This window comes from Diplotaxodon limnothrissa, linkage group LG10 (assembly GCF_057381915.1).
Source record: "Diplotaxodon limnothrissa isolate DT_005_m linkage group LG10, D_limnothrissa_male_GT1.1, whole genome shotgun sequence".
In the NCBI taxonomy this organism is placed as follows: Eukaryota; Metazoa; Chordata; class Actinopteri; order Cichliformes; family Cichlidae; genus Diplotaxodon; species Diplotaxodon limnothrissa.
Window position 1 is genome coordinate 820,934 of NC_140605.1, and position 17,474 is coordinate 838,407.

Consider the following 17,474-nt stretch of genomic DNA (forward strand, 5'->3'; position numbering starts at 1 on the left):
ATTGGCCTACCTGGGGTTGAAAGTCTCGATAAATGCACGGCGTTTCGGGGGGTACACCGCTTCCGCGAGTGTGACGCTTATTTTCAGCAATGAAAAAATAATAAGATATAATTTTATTTTTATATTTCAAAATCACAATAATCTTCCAATTTAGAACTACAAGTTAAAAAAAGAACTAAACACAAATAAAATACACTTCAGCTAAATACCTAAATACTAATTTATTTTCCCAAACCACCCGGAGGCGCAAAATAAAGACTAAAGAGCCGCATGCGGCTCCGGAGTCGCGGGTTGCCGACCCCTGCCCCAGGGGAAAGTGGGAAGCGGTCCCTGACCCCATTCAGTGTAACATGCTCAGCCGGTACCTCAGACCGACACTCAAGAGCAGTCACACGTTGGTCGACCTCCACAGCATTGGTCATAACTTGCTCGCAGACATCCGCCTGTAGTTTAACTACATGTTTTAAAGCACCCACCTCAGCGCACAGCTGGTCCATTCGCTGTAGTAGACAACACATCCATGCTGGAGTATGTAACAGGCGGCAAATCATCCAGGTGATGAGAGACAAATCTTGGGATATTCTCCCCACACTCATTCAGCACTTTAAGACATAAATTAATATTGTTGGTGTCTTTATGCTGTCCTTTATATCAGCGGTCCCCAACCTTTTTTTTTGCGCCACGGACCGGTTTGTGACCGACAATATTTTCACGGACCGGTCTTTAAGGTGTCACGGATAAATACAACAAAATAAAACTAGTACCGGTACCGAAAAAAAGAAGATTTATTCATAACACATGTGAAAAGACCCAGGAAAACCGAGTTAACGAAAAAAAACGCTAACAAAATAACGCTGAAAACCGATAAAAACCCTGAAAACCATACATTTCACACCCGACTCTCACTCTCGCGGCCCGGCACCAAATGACTCACGGACCGGTACCGGTACCGGTTGGGGACCGCTGCTTTATATCCAACGACTGTGAGGTAGTGAGGCAGAGCTCAAACAAAACTTTCTTGGAGGCTTCAATCCCCTCAGATTCAAATGTGTTCGTGGCCAACAACAGAATTTCATCCTGACTTAAAGTTTTGATTTTTACAGCAAGGAAATTAAGTAGCTCATCCTCTACAATTACCTTTCCATCAGTTGTTTTATATGATCTGGTTTTAATCGTAACCGTATGAAAGTCGGAGCTACGTCTGCACCACCACCTGCTACATCCGCCATCTTGCCCACAAGGTATTTTCATGACTGAACTTGTTGCACAAATGGCATCCTATCATGATACCATGTTAGAATTCACCAAACTCCTCAGAGTGACTCTTCTTTCACAAAAGTAGAAGCAGTCTAACTCATGCCTAGGTGCTTGATTTTATACACCTGTGGCCATGAAAGTCATTCTGACACCTGATAATGATTTGGATGGGTGAGTGAATAGTGTCAACATAGTGTAATTTCAGATTTGCAGCTGCATGTTCTGGACTCTCGGGTGAAGAGAAGATGTTCCACACCTCTGTTGGTGAGGCGGCTATGCAGATCTGTAGCCTGAAATCTTTGGTGCTTGTCATGACAGTATTAGCCGCGCCAAACAGTATTACTGAAAAAGCTACACATAGCTTTTGGCACTGATGGTGCTTTTCCAGATGTGCAAGCTGCCAATTTCACAGGCACGAATGCACCCCCTTCCTATCAAAGGTGCAGGTTTCGAACTGAGTGCTGATAACAAGCTGGAGTCCTTAGTCCTGACAAAAGTTAATTTTAAATTAGCTTTGGCCCAGAGAAGATGGCAGTGATTCAGAATCATGTGTATTCTTCTTTGTATGATAGAGATTTATCACTATAGGTGAATCACATTTTGCACCCTCACTGTGAAAGTCTATGCCACGAGAAGAAGATTCCGTTCATTAGTCGAACCTCGGATACAGGAGGAACAATGCGGTTTTCATCCTGGCCATGGTACACTGGACCAGCTCCTTATCCTCTTGAGGATACTTGAGGTTCAAGGGAGTTTGCAAAACCAGACTACATGTGTTTTGTGTACTTAGAGAAGGCATTCAACCCTGTCTCTCGGAGTGTCCTGTGGGAGGTGCTTCAGTTTGCTCAGTACTTTGTTCAAGTACCTTGGGGCGATCGTGGCTCAAGAGTTGGGAGTTCGCCTTGTAATCAGAAGGTTGCCGGTTCGAGCCCCAGCTCCGACAGTCTCGGTCGTTGTGTCCTTGGGCGAAACACTTCACCCGTTGCCTACTGGTGGTGGTCAGAGGGCCCGGTGGCGCCAGTGTCCGGCAGCCTCGCCTCTGTCAGTGCGCCCCAGGGTGGCTGTGGCTACAATGTAGCTGCCATCACCAGTATGTGAATGGGTGGATGACTGGATGTGTAAAGCGCTTTGGGGTCCTTAGGACCAAGTAAAGCGCTATACAAATACAGGCCATTTACCTTTGGCCACAATACAGCCTCAGTTTTTTTTGAGTATGATGATACATGCTTGGCACACCTATTTAGGGCAGTTTCTCTCACTCTTCTTTGCAGAACCACCAAAGGTCCATCAGGTTGGATGTGGAGCATTGGTGCACAGTCACATGCATGTTTAGATCTCTCCAAAGATGTTCAACCAGGGTTAAGCCTGTGTGCAAGTCTGCAAAGAGTTCAGTCTCTGTTTCATCTGACCAGAGTATTTTGTTTCTCATGGTCTAAGTATCCTCCAGGTGCTTTTTAGCTAACTCCAGGCAAGCTGTCATGTGTCTGGATGTGTTACTGACTACGATGACCTGGATGACTGAGAACCTTCACAGACACGTTACTGAGTAATGGCTTCCATCTGGCCACTCTACTATGCAGGATTGACTGTAGGAGTGCTGCAGAAATGGTTGTCCTACTGCTAGGCTCTCCACAGAGCAATACTGGAGTTTTGTCACAGTAACCATCAGGTTCTTATTCTCCATAACTAAGACCTTTCTATCCCAGTTGCTCAGACTAGTCGGGTGGAGGTGGCCAGCTCCAGAAAGGGTCCTGGTGGTTCCAAACGCCTTCCATTTATTGATGATGGAGGGCATTTTGCTCATTTGGATGAGGTGGAATTTGAAGACAATTCAGGTAAACATACCTTAATGACTGCCAAAAGCTGCCGGTTCTCCCTACAATGCTCTTGTCCAATGTATAGTCCTTATGGAAAAAGATGGATGAGCTAGAAAGCTTGGGTCACACTGAAACATGACGTGAAAAACACTTGTGGCCTTCATCAAGACATGGCTCTGTATCCAGATCAGGAGAAGGAGCTGGCACTAACTGCATCCCTTTGTGTCTGGACCGTTCAGTGGAAACCACCAACAAGCAATGGGGAGGTGTGTGCTTCTACATCAGAAACGGTCCTTTAACACTGTGGTGGCTCGTGAGAAGCTCTCGTGACATTGAGCTGTTAACAGTCTCACTCCGACGCTTCTACTTGCCCTGTGAATTTCGCCAGATGTGTTTCACAATTATTTACACTCAACAAAAATATAAACGCAACACCTTTGTTACTGCTCCCATTCCCCATGGGATGGACGTAGAGACCTAAAATTCATTCCAGATACACAATATAACCATCCCTCCCAAACAGTGGTCACAAATCAGTCCAAATGTGTGGTAGTGGGCACATCTGCTATATTGAGATAATCCATCCCACCTCACAGGTGTGCCACATCAGGATGCTGATCTGACATCATGAGTAGTGCACAGGTGTACCTCAGACTGCCCACAACAAAAGGCCACCCTGGAATGTGCAGTTTTGTCTCACAGCAAAATGCCACAGATGCCACAAGCAATGAGGGAGCGTGCAATTGGCATGCTGACAGCAGGAATGTCAACCAGATCTGTCGCCCGTGCATTGAATGTTCATTTCTCAACCATAAGCCGTCTCCACAGGCGTTTCAGAGAATATGGCAGCACATCCAACCGGCCTCACAACCGCAGACCTCGTGTAACCACACCAGCCCAGGACCTCCACATCCAGCAGGTTCACCTCCAAGATCGTCTGAGACCAGCCACCCAGACAGCTGCTGGAACAATTGGTTTGCACAACCAAACAATTTCTGCACAAACTGTCAGAAACCGTCTCAGGGACGCTCAACTGCATGCCCGTCGTCCTCATCGGGGTCTTGACCTGACTCCAGCTCGTCGCCGTAACAGACTTGTGTGGGCAAATGCTCACATTCGATGGCGTCTGGCACGTTGGAGAGGTGTGCGCTTCACGGATGAATCATGGTTCACATTGTTCAGGGCAGATGGCAGCTGAGAATGTCCCAGTTCTTGCATGGCCAGCATACTCACCGGACATGTCACCCATTGAGCATGTTCGGGATGTGCTTGACCGGCGTATACGACAGCGTGTACCAGTTCCCACGAATATCCAACATCCTCGCACAGCCATTGAAGTGGAGTGGACCAACATTCCACAGGCCACAATTGACAATCTGATAGACTCCATGCGACGATGTGTTGCACTGCATGAGGCAAATGGTGGTCACACCAGATACTGACCGGTTCTGGGTCCCCAGACCCCCAATAGCGCAAAAAACTGCACATTCCAGGGTGGCCTTTTGTTGTGGGCAGTCTGAGGTACACCTGTGCACTACTCATGATGTCAGATCAGCATCCTGATGTGGCACACCTGTGAGGTGGGATGGATTATCTCAATATAGCAGATGTGCCCACTCCCACACATTTGGACTGATTTGTGACCACTGTTTGGGAGGGATGGTTATATTGTGTATCTGGAATGAATTTTAGGTCTCTACGTCCATCCCATGGGGAATGGGAGCAAAAACAAAAGTGTTGCGTTTATATTTTTGTTGAGTGTATATTCATCTGTGTGACGATGCCTCTGTTGCATCTCTGCTGATTGCTGATGTAGCACAGAGGCTTGACACAATTTGTCCAGATGCCCAAAAGTGCGTCATCTTTGATTTTAAACATTTAAAACTGAACATTTGTGACAAGTTGTGCGTCCACGTCGTTGCCCCTGCCTTCCCTTCGATCACCATACCACAGCAGTGTGTATTTATTGCACCCATACACCCTCTTCATGGAGACTCCCATGTGAGGTATAACTTGTGAGATGCTGGTCAGAACACAGCATCTCATCTCTTCAGGCTTGCTTTGGCTGGTATCATTTTTATAATACATGTGGTAACAACATTAATGATCTCTGTTAATCTGTCTCATCCGATGTTCCCTCTAATGTTTCATGTGTCTGAGCGAACACACAAACTCCCGGAGCGTCCCTTGGACCACTGTGAGCAACAGCAGACGTGTGCACTGTGGTCACGCCAGCATCCAATCCATCCAAGTTACATGTTTATTAAAATAATCAAATTACTACGGAGCCCCGCAGGGGACATGGGAGAAAAAAAAATTAAGACAGACTTTTGCGAGATCTCGCAAAACTATCTCGGGATCTCGCAAAACAAACTCAGGATCTCGCAAAACTTTTGCGAGATCTCGCAAAACAAACTCAGGATCTCGCAAAACTTTTGCGAGATCTCGCAAAAGTTTTAGCCGCATTCTTCCCGTTAGCTCGAAGCTAACGGGAGGTCGAGACCTACTACAGCTGGGAGGAACACCGCTTTCCCGGCACATCGTGCCTCGACCTCCCGGTCGGCTTCGAGCCGGCGTCCGAAGAATGTGGTTAAAAGTTTTGCGAGATCCCGAGTTTGTTTTGCGAGATCTCGCAAAAGGTTTGCGAGATCTTGCAAAAGTTAATTTTTTTTTCTCCAATGTCCCCTGCGGGGCTCCGTAAATCACAGCATTTATGTTAGACTACTTTTAATTACCTGCTTTAGCCCACTTACAATGAAAATTTAAATAAATCTAGTTCATGACCTGTGCAGCATTTTAACACTATTGGAAGGAAAAGTAACCTGAACTCCAATTTCGAAAACACAACTTCTTCTTTTTTATTTTTTTATAAAGCTCTGACTGTATTATGAGTCTGTGGTCTGGGAGAGAGTCCTGTAACTCTGTCTGCAAATAACAGTAAATAATGACCAATGCTGGGCAGTTAATTATATAGTTACTTCTTCAAAAAAGTAACTGAGTTAAGCAAACAAAGTTTTGCAGCTTTTACCTAAAAATGCAGCCAAGGCGTTTTTTAAACAAACATTTCAAACTATTTACAGAACAATCAGCTGTTCTGCATCAAATCTGATGCCACACAAATTATTTGTGCCGCTCCAAAAAATAATTTCTGTCCACTGAGATGAAGGAGAACAGCAGCCTGATACCTGCAGGCCTGACAGCAGCAGATGTGTCACTGCTGTAACACCTGTAACACTCAGCAGGCGCCTCATTGTTCAGTAAATAGAAACAACGACAGTATTCAGGAAGAAAAACAAACATTGCAGATATTTTATCATAACTCTGGTTTTACGTGGCCGATCAACACGATTTAAAAACTGGTATAAAGTCCACACTTTGTCCGTCAGTTGTTCCGTCTGTCCTGCTCACATCTCCAATGGTTGTACACGTTGTCATTAACGTGGGCTTCACTCCACATCAGCCGCTTTGCTAAAACACCGGCACATAAGGACGCTGTCATAGCCTGTCAGCCACGTTGATTAGCTGCATACGAATGTGAATCGCATCATTGGCTGGATTATGGCATAAGGTGGCATCGTTCTAATCCCATCCAGGAGCAGCCAGTCACTGACTAACATGCAGAACAGAATTGTTAACGGATTTATTTTCATTTCAATTCAGGTTAGATTTTTTTTTGTGTGCAACGCAGATTTTCTGTGCGCAGAGAGCGAGCCAGCATTGCGCAGCTTAGAGGGAACATTGGACTCATCATATATCACTTTTGTCTGGACTCCACCTAAAAAGTTATTTATCCAAAAAAGAAACGTTGGATAACCAAGGAAATCAAAGCATTCATCAATAACAAAGAAACTGATATACAGATGTGGAGACGTTCCTGAGAAAAAAGCTTTCTCCAGAGAGGTACGAAATTAAAAACGCTAAACAAAGTATAAGGCTAAAATTGAGGTGAATTATAGAAATAAAAACCTTACAGCTCCCTGGCAGGGAATCAAAAATATGCCCTCCATTAATCAGTATGCTAATGCATAACAGCTGTACTTGCATGACTAGTAATGGAAACCTTTGAAAAGATCCTAAAAAGTATTATTGTGTCCTTTAAGGTCAAGGTCAAGTTTATTTATATAGCACATTTCAAACAGCCGATGCTGCACAAAGTGCTTAACAATATAAAAATGGTATTACAAAGCAACAATGTAATACAATATTAACAATAAAAAACAATAATAGGACAATAAAAGAATTAAAACAATAACTAAACTAATTCAAATAAGACCAAAATGCTTGGGTCATAGTGTGTTAAAAGCCAGGGCATAGAAATGTATCTTTAGTAATGATTTAAATTGCTCAAGTGTTTGTGCAGATCTAATATTTAAGGGGAGACTATTCCAAAGTCTGGGACCTGCCACAGAGAAGGATCTATCACCACGAGATTTGAGATTAGTCCGTGAGATGGACAACATTAGTTTTGAGCTAGACCTCGTGGTTTTTCCTGGAGCATAGGCAGAGAGGAGCTCAGACAGGTAAGGAGGAGCTCAGGCATTAAGTGACTTAAAAACAAAAAGTAAAAGTTTAAATTGGATCCTGTAGGAGACAGGAAGCCAGTGTAAAGAAGCTAAAACTGGGGTTATATGCTCTCCCCGTTCGGTACCAGTTAACAGGCGAGCAGCTGCATTTTGAACCATCTGAAGACGATGGATGGAGGCCTGATCTAGACCATAACACAATGAATTGCAGTAGTCCAATCTGCAAGTAAGAAAAAGGTGAATAACACGCTCAAAGACGTTAGCCGGGAGGGATGGCTTTACCTTGGCCAGCTGTCTTAACTGAAAGAAGCAGGACTGAACTGCTGCACTCACCTGCTTATTCAATTTAAAAGAACCATCAATGTAGACACCAAAAAAAACCCAGACACAATAAGCAGTCTGAGACATGAAAACGGAGAACTTATACAGTATATATAAATCGGTCCACCACTCATTTACACATTTGCCAGTTCTTTTTAGTATGTAAACCAGGGGTGGGCAACTCCAGGCCTCGAGGTCCTGCAGGTTTTAGACGTGTCCTTGATCCAACACAGCTGATCCAAATGGCTAAATTACCTCCTCAACATGTCTTGAAGTTCTCCAGAGGCCTGGTAATGAACTCATCATGTGATTCAGGTGTGTTGACCCAGGGTGAGATCTAAAACCTGCAGGACACCGGCCCTCGAGGCCTGGAATTGCCCACCCCTGATGTAAACCAACAGCTGCTGGACTTGGTATGAGAAAAGATTTATAATTACGTTTTCTGATGACACTGTCCTCTTGTCCTTGCTTCAAGGCAGGGGCGGATCTAGAGGGGTGGCATGTGCCACCCTAAACTGATCTCTTGCCACCCCTATGCATATGACAGTGTTGTTTATTAAAATAAGGTAGCATTAACACTTTGATCCCAGCAGCAATTAAAATTGAATAAAATTGAACTGACCACCACCACAAATGGTTCAGCCCATAGCGTGGACCGGCTTTACTTCTTGTTGTCAGTAGCAACAGATGCCTATGACCGTGCCAGAGCACATTTGAACAACACCATGGGCATTTCAGATTTTACACAGGTGGTGGGTTGGTCTGGAAATGGAATGAAGGTGAGTGTTATTAACCCTCTGTGGTCCACGGACACGCTGCACCTCCAAATCACATGACTGATGTAAGCTGACATAGCAACAAGCTGCAGCCACGCTGAGTCTGTGTTTCAGCTTGTTTTGAAGGTTCGGACTTCAAAGTATACACCAGTTTTTACATTTTAATGACAGGCCACTAAATCCAGAGTTATGATTAAAAAAAGAAGTATAAGCAGTTTTTAAAAAAGCATTTTCTCAGGACAGCATAAAAAACAGTAAAGAAAGAACAAAAGCCACCTCTTTCCTATCGGTGGAAAAATGTACCATAGATAAATAGTTGTATATAACTTTACTGTTTACAAATATGTGCACAGCTTTTTCAAAATTTACACGTTAAATTTGCATTTCAAGTTATATATAATAAATCATTTACTAAACATTTCTGTGTTTTTCACAGTAAAATAATATAACTACTACTAGGATCTTATATTTTGTGTGTGATTTCAGATCAGTTGTGTTAATACAGTATGTCAATGAAAAAATAACTGCAAATTCAGACACGTGAGGTTGAGCTGAAAATGATGACAAAAAAAACATTGTGAAATACAAATGTAAAATCAAAAGCAGTGAAAACTGGACATTTTGGACCTCAGAGGGTGAAATCATGAAAAAATTAGATTTAAATTCTTGTTCATGACGGTGCAGATTTCTGACATTTGGTGTAAATTTAAGCAACAATTTTATTTTTTCTAACAAAAACTTCAGTTAGACTTGTGTTTGTATGTGAACCGCCCCATGTTGTGTAGCTTTCTGGATTTTATACTTATTGGGCTACATATTTATTCATTATACAGGCTGTACAGTACATCTAATCAAAGTTCACATGTGTTATGTAATTGAAATGTTTAATTATGTGGGCTACAGAAATAACTAAGTTATAGAAACACGTGTATACTTACTGCATTTGAATCATTTAACCATATGTAACACCTGCATATGAGTTTGTTTTTTTAAAGGCTTTAATTTGGCCACCCCATTTGATTTCCATGCTTCCAGGTCCTGAGCCTGTCCATGGCCCTGTTTTACCCAAATTTGTGAAGTGGAGGTTACAAACAGAGCAGTCTTTGACCATCAACTCAAGTTTGATATGAACACATAGTCCTTCATAAAACAGGTTCAACAGAGAATATACTTGTTAAGAAGATTGAAATCTTTTAATGTTAATAAGAAAGTTTATATTGTGCATTTATAGAAAGTCTTAAAATGTTCTTTTATTCAGTGTTTTTCTATCAAGGGCAGAAACTCCCTCAGCAGTACTGTTAAGCCCTGCTCCAAACTCACAGGGAGAAGAGAGCTTTGGGTTCACTCTGGGAAAATAAAGAAGGCAAGAAACATGATTATCCATCCTAGACATATTTTTTCATCTGAGTCCAGGATGTTGTCTCAGGTCACCGTAACCTTGTAACCGAATGTAGAACAAACAGAAGCTTAAAATCCTTCCATCCCTCAGCCGTTAGATGACTTAACGCTGACAGGGAGTATTTAGACATTTGTACTTTTAATATATTTATTCTTGACCTCATGGTTTGTTGATCTGTACCTTGACATGCATCAGTGCTTGTGATTAGTATTTAAAGACTGCAGGTTGTGTGAGCAGGTAGTTTGGATATGCTGTAAACAAACTGGGGTTAATAGAGTTATCTGAATCTGTCATCAGGATGGCTGTGTGCAGGAGGAAATCATCTCGTGTGTCCCAGGAAACTGTTAGCTATGTGCTGACACCATCATTTAATTCATATGATATTCTTATCTTTCTTCTGCAGAGATATGAGGACCATATTGCATCATTGCATCAAAAGTCATTCCCAGATGTGGTGTAAAATGCAAATGTCAGAGGAACCCAAATCATTTAAGGAAAAATAATCGTTTAAGTCCAAATTTAGCTCTTTGTCATATCAAAGCACACCAGCACTCGCACGCAGTAATCTCATTTTACACACGGCGTCAGTTTCATACAACACGTGATAAGTTAGAGGAAACTGTGTAAGAGCATAGAACGATGACATGGTGGGTTATTGGTTATACTGACTTGTAAAAGGTGGGTACCCAGCTCCTTTGCCATGTTGTCCAGAGGACTGAACCTTGTTGACTGCCCCCATCCATCACCCAGACCTGCACAGAGAGACAGACACAATCAGAGAGACAAAGGCTGGCTCCATCGGTCACACGAACCAGACTACGGGACAAATTAAAAATATATCTTTGACAAACACGCACACGGTCACTAGAACAAAGTTAATGTCACACATTCATTTTCTTTTTTACATGAAGAAAATATTCTTTCACAAAGTTTTTGGGCAAATGAAGCCGACCTTAATAAGATTAAATAACTGAAGCATCAGACATGCTGATTTTTTATTTCACTACAAAGCCAAGCAGTGGAAACTTTATTTATTTGATGCTGATGCCATCAGAAGAGTATTAAAATAATGTGTCATGATTTATATACAAAAGGTTGTTGGAAATTTGTTATTGTTTGTTTTCATTGGAAGAAAAAACAAGTTGGGTTTTTCGTAATTTTTACAATCTGGGTGGAATTAAACCAAAAATATTTAATCTCTAGAAAAACTTTTAGAATATTTGGCACATTTTTCTACTATAAATGTTTATTTATGTGTCTAATTAAGGGTAAAAACATGATATTTGTGACACTGTTGCTGCTGTCCAACATACAGGATCAAAAGAGTTCAAAGCACTTTGCACAACTTTCCTCATTCATTGAATTCATACATGTGCTTTTTTCTTTGTTTCTGTTTTCCATTGAAGTGCTTTCTATCTGACATTTACACATATTTATAATGTGATGGCTGCATCGGAGAGCAGCTTCGAGGTTCAAGGATATTTGGCGTGCAGACAGGAGCAGATTGAACCACTGCTGTTCTTCTAGAATCGGACCGTGTAGTATTAAACATAATTCAATTTTCAGATCAACAGGAAATCTCTAATGTTAACTTTCCTTTTCCAAGACTATTCTCCCACCTATGCATGAGATTTGCCTTCAGCTGTGTATTCTGTATGTTGGCCAGCTGACATACAAAAATGAATCAGTGGGAGTATTCTGAATATTCTGAAAATATGTATTTTACTATATAAAGTTATTACAGTGTTCTATAATTGAATAACATTATTGAGCTGCATCCTTCTTTGTATACACAATGGAACGAATTACTACCTACTGTATGTAGGTATGCTGTGCCGTATTTACACAGTATGTGTGGGAAAATCTGAAAACGGACAATAAGGGGGCGATGAAATATGAGAATCGGCCTGAAGCGTTAAGGCTTGACATAATTCATCTAAACTCTTTTTTGTCACCTCGTCATGGTGGTGTCCCAATCACACAGTGGAAGGTTTGGTTTGGTTTTAAATCTATGACTTGGAAACTAAGTGAAGCATTTTCAGGCTACATAAATATGGAACAGTTCATCTCTGCACAGTCAGGTCCTTCAAAGACAGAACTGTAAACCAGTGTCTCTGCTAATCAAGCAGTTTGAACTAATTCTGCTTTTAATATCAAAGTTATTTCACATGAAATCTGCTGAAAGCCAGTGAGTGAAGAGATGTGAGGAACACAAAGTAAGTGTTTGAAAAAAGAAGGAGAACAAAGTTAAATTGTTGTTGTTGTTGTTTTACATATTGGAGTGAATTGTGTTATTGTGTCATTAATACAAAAACGTCCAGTTAAATTTCTCTAACTATGCCAGTAATCCAGACATTTGCTGCCAGCACAATAATGTCCTCACAGTCAGTCCTGACTCCAGGCTCTGCTGTGGACTGGTGTGTGCATGGAAAAGAGACAGAAGCAGCTTTACATTGAAAAAGGTTTTATACTGCAAGTATAAAAAGTTGACCTGCCATCAAATGACTTAATATATGTTTCTGCATTTTTCACACTGTATGTCCGTGCTTCACGCTCCTATCATGAAATTTAACCATACGTCTGGGACAGACACATTTTAGCTGTTAAAAGACATGAAAAGTATCCAACAAAATGAGACATAAAAAGCACATTTTTAAAAATCCATATTGAGACAAGTGAAACAAATAAAATAAAAAAACAGTGAGGTACACTCTACAGCGTGTTAATACTGAAGAAAGGTTGTCTCGATGCATGCTCGAGAATCTGGGCACAGAAATCAAGTTGATTCTCTTCATCCAGGTCTGAAAATATCCACAAAAACAGGATCAAGTTTCTGGGAATGCAAAAAGTATTCTCTGAATTCCAGTAAAAAAATAATGCTATCCTCTATTAGAGGTCGAATAAACTGTAAAGAGTAAAGAATATTTCTCACAACCTCAGTTTGAGATTGTTGGTATTTTCTCTGGATTGTTGTTCACTCTCTACATTACAATATAAATATAATGTCATAAACAGCACAAGAAGCTCATTTCTCTTCTGCAAAGACACCTGAGTGACCTGCTGTCCCAGCACCCATCAGAGGTCAAACTGAGGTACGATTTCTTCCCCAAGGCCACTGGAACTACAGATGAAATCAAATAGCAAAATCAGAATAGCCACTGTGTAGCTTTCAACATGAGTACTGACATGATACAGTTTCACTCTGCAATACTATAGCTTTTACTTTTGAAAAACAGCATATATATATATATATATATATATATATATATATATATATATATATATATATATATATATATATGGTTTTTACATTTATTTTTATTTATTTATTTTACATTTATCAGTTGGACATGTTGGTATTTGAAATTATACTACATTTAAATTAGGGTTGTTGCTTTTTTAAAACAAAATATTAAACCATTCAAATAAACTGTAAAACAGTGATAGGAGTCATCTCACAGCCCGCCAAGCGTCCACTGAGGAAATAAAAAAAATCAACAGAGTTTTTATTTTGCAACAGTCTCTGGAGGAGCGACTGGAATCGGGTTACACTTGCCTTCATTACTCACAGAAGGCTGAAACGACACTAGTCATCTTTTAATAAAAAGAACGTGTGCGGACTAAAGAGTAGTACACGTGTACCTAATACTGCGTAAACTGTAATGTTCATTTAAATGGAAGGAAAATAGAGCAAAATAGGTCATATTAACCCGCAACACTTAAAAAGTCACGTAATCACACTACTATAATAGCATGTAATTATATGTAATTATTTAACGTAAAGAATGTTTGTATGTTCACATTGTTTTGATGTCAGGTGAGTATTTCTACTTTGCTTCAAAGCCAAACTAATGTGACGGTAACTCGATTTCAATCCTTTGAGTTCAAAGTTTATTTTGCACAACGACACTGATGAGCTAATAAGACCAGAACAGTTTTACAAACGAACAACAGATATTAATAATTAATAATAATCAATAACGCAATAAGATCACGTGACAAATATATTTCAACGTGTATGTGACAGCAACAGAAGTGAAATGCATGCTTGTGTATTTCTTTTGAATTTATGTATATCTCGGTATGTGGGTAATATTTTTTAACACATGTAAAACTGACAATTTGATACAAAAAGATGTTTTTTCATGTTTACATTCCACTTGAAATTTCAATTGAATGAAATATTTTCTGTTTTTTAACTGCAAACAGAGAAAAACAAGAGTCCTGCATTGTAACTGTTACAGTTGTTGTAATCCTGTTCGTTTTAACAGATGACGCTGATGTCAGCCTTCAGGCGGGATAAATGCTGTCAGATTATCCCGAGGCTCCCGATGTGGAGCGTTTAGCTTCAGCCAAAATGATGCCAAACTAAACTCTGAACATAATAAACATTTAGCAGAAGAAATAAGCTCTCCGTATCAGAGCGATGCAGTGAAAGAAACAGACTATCAGAGACAAACGAAGCTTCCTTCGTTAAAAGCAGCCTCAGCCGTGCAGTAACAGGCCCACGCTTATCGCTGCGCTCACTTTAACACAGGCTCAGCGCTGCTAACACGTTTAACTTTGTCACATTTACAGACACGAGTCATTCTTTCACAGATCCACAGAAAGTACAGGCCACATCTGGATGCTGAAACCCATTTTCAAATGTAAAAAGAATGCAAGCTGCGATCTCTGCTGGCGAGAACAACAACAACAACAACAACAACAACAACAACAATAATAATAATAATAATAATAATAATAATAATAATAATAATAATAATAATAATAATAATAATAATGAAGCGCTTCATAACCTCGCTCCTCCATATTTATCTGATCGTCTCCATACAGAGAGTTTCCCTTCTGTCTGTTCCACCTGCCCGCCTGACTACCGTGGGGCTACCGTGGGACTTGTTCTGCCCGAGTCTTTGGATGCACTTTCAGCAGATCTCCGGACTACAGACCTCCTCTCTACTTTAAATCGCGTTTTAAAACCATTGATTCTAAGTCGATTTTAACCTTGTTTAGTTTTTATACTTTCATTTTTGTTTTTTTATTTTTCATTTACCTTTTGTTTTTATTTTGTTGTACTAATGTAAGGTGACGCCTAGAAATCAAATGTATTATTATTATTATTATTATTATTATTATTATTATTATTATTATTATTACATTCTATTTTTATGCAATATTATTAAACCAAATAAAGCTCTCCGTATGGAGACGATCAGATAAATATGGAGGAGCGAGGTTATGAAGCGCTTCATTATTATTATTATTATTATTATTATTATTATTATTTCAAAGATCGTTGGACTTCCAGCATGAGAACACGTTTGTGCTGAAACACAGCGGCGTCCCTGAGCAGGACTCTGTCTTTCGTCTATGACGCCTTTAGAAATCCACGTCTCGTGCATCTGTATGATGAAACTTTGTTGTCATTCGTGGATTACAGCTGGATTAGTCTTCAAACTCGGTAAGAATCCACGCGAGAACGACCAACGGGCAGGTCAGTGACTGAAGCAGACTTTCCGAGTGTTGACAGAGTTTTCCCGCACTGCCCCAGTGCCCACGGGCACTAATGAAATAATTCATCTTGATAAATGAGTCGTTTGAAGCAGACATCAGTGTTTAAACTTCCAATCTACTGTGTCCATCTAACTAACAAAATAGTGATTAATAATTATTGTTATTATTATTGGAAGAAAACCTCTGTCTGAATCAGCTACAAATGAAAGGGTGTCGGGTGCCTACCGTCGGGGAGAATGCTCCGCATCCGGAGGTAGCTGCTCGTCAGCCGGATGATGGAGGCCTTGTCCAGCTGGGAGGTGATGGCCGCCGGCAGAGGCAGCAGCTTGGCCAGCTCATAAAACTCTCCGTTCTCTTTCTCTCTGCGCTTTTTCGCGGCATTCTTTGATTTTTCCTTCATTTGAAGAACTTTCAGTTAAACGCTGCTTGCATGAAAACACGCGACGAGTCAGAAACACGGCGTTTCCGTGAGAACGACTCGCTGTGTGTCGCTGCAGTGCGATGTGCTGAGTGCCGGAGAGGTCCGAGAGTCCCGGGCCTCCTATGCCCGTGCAGCAGCGCAGCTCCCAGCCCTGGCAACTTTACACTCTCACCTGTGCCACGGCACGCGCTTTCATAAGCTGCAGTCCAAACTCGCGAATGCCACGTCCACTTCACCCGGTTTCCGCGGCCCTCTGAGCTACAGCCTTACAACTATTCAAGCACAGTCACATCAGAATATAGACAGCAGACCTGTCTCTCCGCCCGCTGCTCACTGTGTGTGTGTGTGTGTGTGTGTGTGTGTGTGTGTGTGTGTGTGTGTGTGTGTGTGTGTGTGTGTGTGTGTGTGTGTTTCTATTTGTCCTGTAGCTCTGCAGTAAAACCAGTATAAGTCTTCTGCGCACTGAACCTTAAAAAATTAAGAAGATAAAGAAATAAGAAAATATTTTACACATTAAAGTTCACTAAAAATCACAGTTTTGCCACTAACTGGTCTAAGTGCAACCAAAAACCAGTTCAAATGTTTTAAAGTAGCAAGACTATTTCTCAACAAGCAAACACAGGTCACAATGTTAACAACACAGAACACACAACAACACATTTACTGAAACGTTATGAAGGCCTCAGCATAGCAGGCGTTTCCCCAGACAGCTCAAACATGAAGCAGAATCCTGCAGACTTCCTGGAGAGGGTCTCTGTCAGTGAATCATTCATGCCACCAAAACTGTAACACTTATTCCACACAATAAGATGACAAAATTGTATTATTTTAAAATAATTGTATTATTGTAAATCATTCTCATTAGCAGAACAAGAAGGAAAACCTCCTGACTTCTGTTTCTTCCCTTTGCCACACATCCACACAGCCTCCATGTTCACGACCTGCACCTGTGCGCTCACAGCGTTTGATAGAAGACGTGAGAAACTACATTCAAGTTTCTGTCACACGTGTTTCAAAGGTTGCCCACCGAAAGGACTGATCTGTGACGACTTCACCAACAGAGTGATTCTGACACATGTTGATGATGTTGGAAAGAAGGTCAGCGGTCAGAAGCCCGAGTGGGTAAATGCTAGTTCAACAATCGTTTTAGTGCTCCAAGGTGTCACAGAATCAATTCATCAAAGTCATTTTACTTTATAACGAGAGGAATTTCATCCTAGCCGCAGCAGCTGAGTGTGGACTGGATAGTAACTGGAAGAAAAACGTTTCTTACATTCCTGTAATCAGGCCATTTATTTGCACTGGCAGTAACAGCACGGCTATCGTTTTCTGCACGGCTGTCTGTGGTGATGGATGAACATTGCTCTGGCTAGATTGGAAAAATCTTTCCAAAGGTACTTCCTGTAGACTTCTGAATCTGGGCTTGCAGTGTTTTAACAACCAGAT

General features: G+C 41.1%; 1 protein-coding gene across 1 annotated transcript in view; it reads right to left on the reverse strand.

The window, feature by feature from the left end:
- sim2 (SIM bHLH transcription factor 2) overlaps window positions 1–16,007 on the reverse strand; it is a 58,582-nt gene extending 42,575 nt beyond the window's left edge. Inside the window, exons 1-2 of the mRNA XM_085364217.1 lie at window positions 15,833–16,007; window positions 10,763–10,845 (exon numbers count right to left, since the gene is read on the reverse strand). Coding sequence (XP_085220343.1) covers window positions 10,763–10,845; window positions 15,833–16,007 — 258 coding nt within the window. The remainder of the gene's footprint in view (window positions 1–10,762; window positions 10,846–15,832) is intronic.
- Between the last annotated feature and the right edge of the window lie 1,467 nt (window positions 16,008–17,474).